This window comes from Eubalaena glacialis, chromosome X, assembly GCF_028564815.1.
Source record: "Eubalaena glacialis isolate mEubGla1 chromosome X, mEubGla1.1.hap2.+ XY, whole genome shotgun sequence".
NCBI classification, from domain to species: Eukaryota; Metazoa; Chordata; class Mammalia; order Artiodactyla; family Balaenidae; genus Eubalaena; species Eubalaena glacialis.
In genome coordinates this window covers 107,213,980-107,217,923 of record NC_083736.1, presented here as the reverse complement: position 1 = coordinate 107,217,923, position 3,944 = coordinate 107,213,980, and the positions used below count along the sequence as shown (strand labels likewise).

The window sequence follows — 3,944 nt, the reverse complement described above, 5'->3', positions numbered from 1 at the left end:
GACTCTGAGGGTTTTCAAGTCTGAGATATAGTGAAGGTTTTTTATGACGTAACCTCACTATTATTTTTAAATAGAAGGGGGTAATCCAGAACCCAAAATGAATCCCTAAACATTGATATTGTTTACTATTCGGTTTTGTAGCTCATTTGATATCTATGACTTGCAATTTCAAGGTGAAGTCTAATTAAACACAACATTGTAAATCAACTATACTTCAATAAAATTAAAAAAAAAAAAGGTGAACTCTAATGGCCTCACATTTCAAAAAGAAAAGGCAACTGTGACAGAAAGAGGAATAATATGAAAGATTGAGATTGTTTTTATGGAACTTACATAGACTCTTAGAAGCAAAATTATTCTGAACAGATGGTTAGCACTTTGAGAGCAGGATTTATATAGCATTGATCTCTCGATACCTAGAGAAAGCCTGGAAAATAGAAGAACTCAAGAAATAATTCTGGGTGCGGTTCTGGTCACTCCGAGCGGACCCAGAAAACCTGAAAGGCCATGATGGCTACAAAGCCCAAACTCCACTATCCAAATGGACGAGGCCGGATGGAATCTGTGCGATGGGTTTTAGCTGCCGCTGGAGTCGAGTTTGATGAAGAATTTTTAGAAACAAAAGAACAGTTGCAGAAGTTGCAGGATGGTAACCACCTGCTGTTCCAACAAGTGCCAATGGTTGAAATTGATGGGATGAAGCTAGTGCAGACCCGGAGCATCCTCCACTATATAGCGGACAAGCACCATCTCTTCGGCAAAGATCTCAAGGAGAGAACCCTGATTGACATGTATGTGGAGGGGACCCTGGATCTTCTGGAACTGATTATCATGCATCCTTTCCTCAAACCAGACGATCAGCAAAAGGAAGTGGTGAACATGGCCCAGAAGGCTATAATTAGATACTTTCCTGTGTTCGAAAAGGTTTTATGGGGTCATGGACAAAGGTTTCTTGTTGGTAATCAGCTGAGCCTTGCAGACATAATTCTACTCCAGACCATTTTGGCTCTAGAAGAGAAAATTCCTAATATCCTGTCTGCCTTTCCTCACCTCCAGGAGTTCACAGTGAAAATAAGTAATATCCCTACAATTAAGAAATTCCTTGAACCTGGCAGCAAGAGGAAGCCTCCTCCGGATGACATCTACGTGAGAACCGTGTACAACATCTTCATGCCGTAGGACAGCAGCATGGCTGTGAGTGAGCGCTGCCCCCCAGAAATCGCTGTGTCCACAGTTGTGTCTTAATTGAAGCCAGGCTGCCGTGATCCAGCTCTGTCGTGGTGCTGTGTACATTGTTCCTAAGTTGGTCTTTCATGTCAAGGAGATCTCTTCTAGAAACATCAACCTTTTTTGTCCAGTGAGTGATTGTTACGGGACCTCTTCTGAAAACCTTTTTGGAGGGGCCGGCATTTAAGTTAGATCTACTCTGTCTACTCATTTCCTGGTAACGAGGATGGGTAGGATTTCATGTTGTCCCCTGAGCTCCTTTTCTCCTCTCCTTATCCCATTCTCAACCCCCTCCAGTCTCTTCCTGTTTTTAGTGTCTAATAACAATGGAATTCACTAGATAGTGAGTAACTCTCCTCTGAGCTATAATAATAATAGATCCATGGTAGTAACGAATGCCATTGATATTTGCCAAAATAAAGGATTTACAATTCAAAAAAAAAAAAAAGAAAAGAAATAATTCTGTATGAATGAAAGAATGCCTGAATGAATGGGTGCATACAATACCATAAGCTTGTAGGGCTAACTCTCATCTGAAGGGCAGAATGTTGTTTTAGCCAAACCATTTCCATATCTCTAAAGTAATTTTCATGTTTATTCAATATCTGGGAAAGACAATAAAAAAAATAACAAAAATAATACCCCTAATCATAATGACAACTGCAACCCACGAACATTTCAGGGTTATTGGGTTTGCATGACTAAATACGTAAAAGGAAATGACAAGTTGTTCCCGTAAGAGGAAACACAGGTAAAACAATAGGAGAGATGGAGGTTAAAAGGACACAGTATTTTAAAATGAAATCATCTAATTATTTTTACTCTCCCTCTGGTATTTGTAATAGTTTGTCTGTCAGGAGTTTTCACTTTGTCTTCTCTTCTCTGACTACTCAATGTGCTGTGTTGTCTCTGTGGATTTTCCTTAGCGTCTGCCCTCATTCCTTTGCATGGACAATTCCATTTTCTCCAACCAAGGCCTCGGAAAAGATGATGGCTATGATAGTGCAGGTACCTCACAGTTTTCACTCTGGCAGAGTGTAAAATCCTGATTTTTCTCAGAATATTGGCAAAGACAAGATATTTACTTAGTTCTCTGTTCTGTGCTCTATTAAAGCTCATATGTGGCTCAGGCTATCCTGACACTGTCTCTGAAAATTAAATCTTCTATAAAGCATCACCTTGCCTTGCACTGTTTTTGTTCGTGTTCTATAAATTAGGAATAACAACACTTAGTGTCTGGGATTCATTGACTTCATGATCTTGACACATTTCCAGGGATAACAATCAGTCTAATAGAAAAGTCAGAACTTCCAAATCATGTCTAAATTTATAGATATGCCCTTATCACCTTCTGTGAGAATGGGCAGAAGCAAGAACTCTCTAAATAAATGCTCCAAAGTAATAACCCTAGACAACAAAATAAAATACTTCAAGGGAAACAATTTGGGTGATTTACTTCCAGCTCTCTAGGGTCTGTCCATGATACACGACATGATAAAAATCCTCTACCATCAACATAATGTTGAATACTAATTAAAGCAAAGATTGGGCATCCTCTCCATGCTCTCCATTTATGGCCTTTCCACTGCGGTAACTTCTCTAGTTTGATTATCAGATTTATAGCTCACTCCTCACTAACGGACTTCAGAGACAATGAACTTTCCACAAAGAATGACCTAAACAGAAACTTGAATGATGCCATATGACACACAGGATGGAAAGTAAAGAGAGAAAAGGGCTTATTGATTTTTGTCCTCCTGTACTCTCACTTCTCATTCTATTATCCAGAAAGAAACACTAAAGGTTTACTTGTAATTAGCAGTGATAGTATATTCCTCTCCTTCTCCAAACCATCTCGTCAATGTCCCTCATTACCAGTTACTTGATTTTCTGAAGGTTGGTCTGTCATTTTTCTTCTCAATCCCCAAGTACCCTTCATGTCAGCTGCTATAGTAACGTCTGAGATTAAGCAGTGCCTTTAAGTGGCAAAGGCTACTATATATGTGTAGACAGCTAAATAGAGACTGCATTAAATGATGTAGAAGGGATTTGGAAGACCTTGCAGAACTTTCCTGAAACCCAATTCATATTCCTATGATCCATTTCATAACTGTGTACCCCAGCTTCCAATCTCAGCTTTCTTTCTACATTATGGCTTTGGAAAGTCCTCACTAGATTCTCAGCATCTTCCCTTGAAATTTCTTTCCCTCCCTTGTCTTGATATTGTTTCTCAGTATATGCCTTGTGTCTGTCTTCTATAAATGGCTCCTGATGTATAGCTAAACCTCACACAGAACAAAGAATGAAGGAAAATTAATTTATTACTAAACAAATACTCTTAAAGCATGGATCTCCAGCCAATTTCTCCTTCTGAGCTCTCTAGTCTCAAAAGTCCAATAGGACATCTCCACTTTGAATGTCTTATATGCAGTAAGATAAACCTTCCATATCCAAAACTGAACTCTTCTCCTCAGCTCAATCTCTCCTTCAATGTCTCAGGGCATGGCCATGTCATCCCCCTATATTCTATATTCTGTATATTTTTATATGCATACCTGATCTTTTCATTTCTCTGACGGTATCCCTTCATCATCTCCCCATTGATCCTGAACACTACCTCCCCACTGATCCTGAACGCTGCCTCCCCACTGATCCTGAACGCTACCTCCCCACTGATCCTGAACACTACCTCCCCACTGACCCTGAACGCTACTTCC

At 39.7% G+C, this 3,944-nt stretch overlaps 1 protein-coding gene across 1 annotated transcript; it reads left to right on the top strand.

Moving 5' to 3' along the window:
* Window positions 1-471: 471 nt before the first annotated feature.
* LOC133082177 (glutathione S-transferase A4-like) lies at window positions 472-1,657 on the top strand. Its single transcript, XM_061178653.1, has one exon. It carries the CDS (start codon window positions 508-510, stop codon window positions 1,177-1,179), a length of 672 nt encoding a protein of 223 aa, XP_061034636.1. The 5' UTR covers window positions 472-507; the 3' UTR covers window positions 1,180-1,657.
* The last annotated feature ends 2,287 nt before the right edge of the window (window positions 1,658-3,944 follow it).

What these genes read in the sequence shown, in the direction of transcription:
- LOC133082177 (XM_061178653.1), top strand. Translation starts at nt 508, where the DNA reads ATGATGGCTACAAAGCCCAAACTCCACTATCCAAATGGACGAGGCCGG.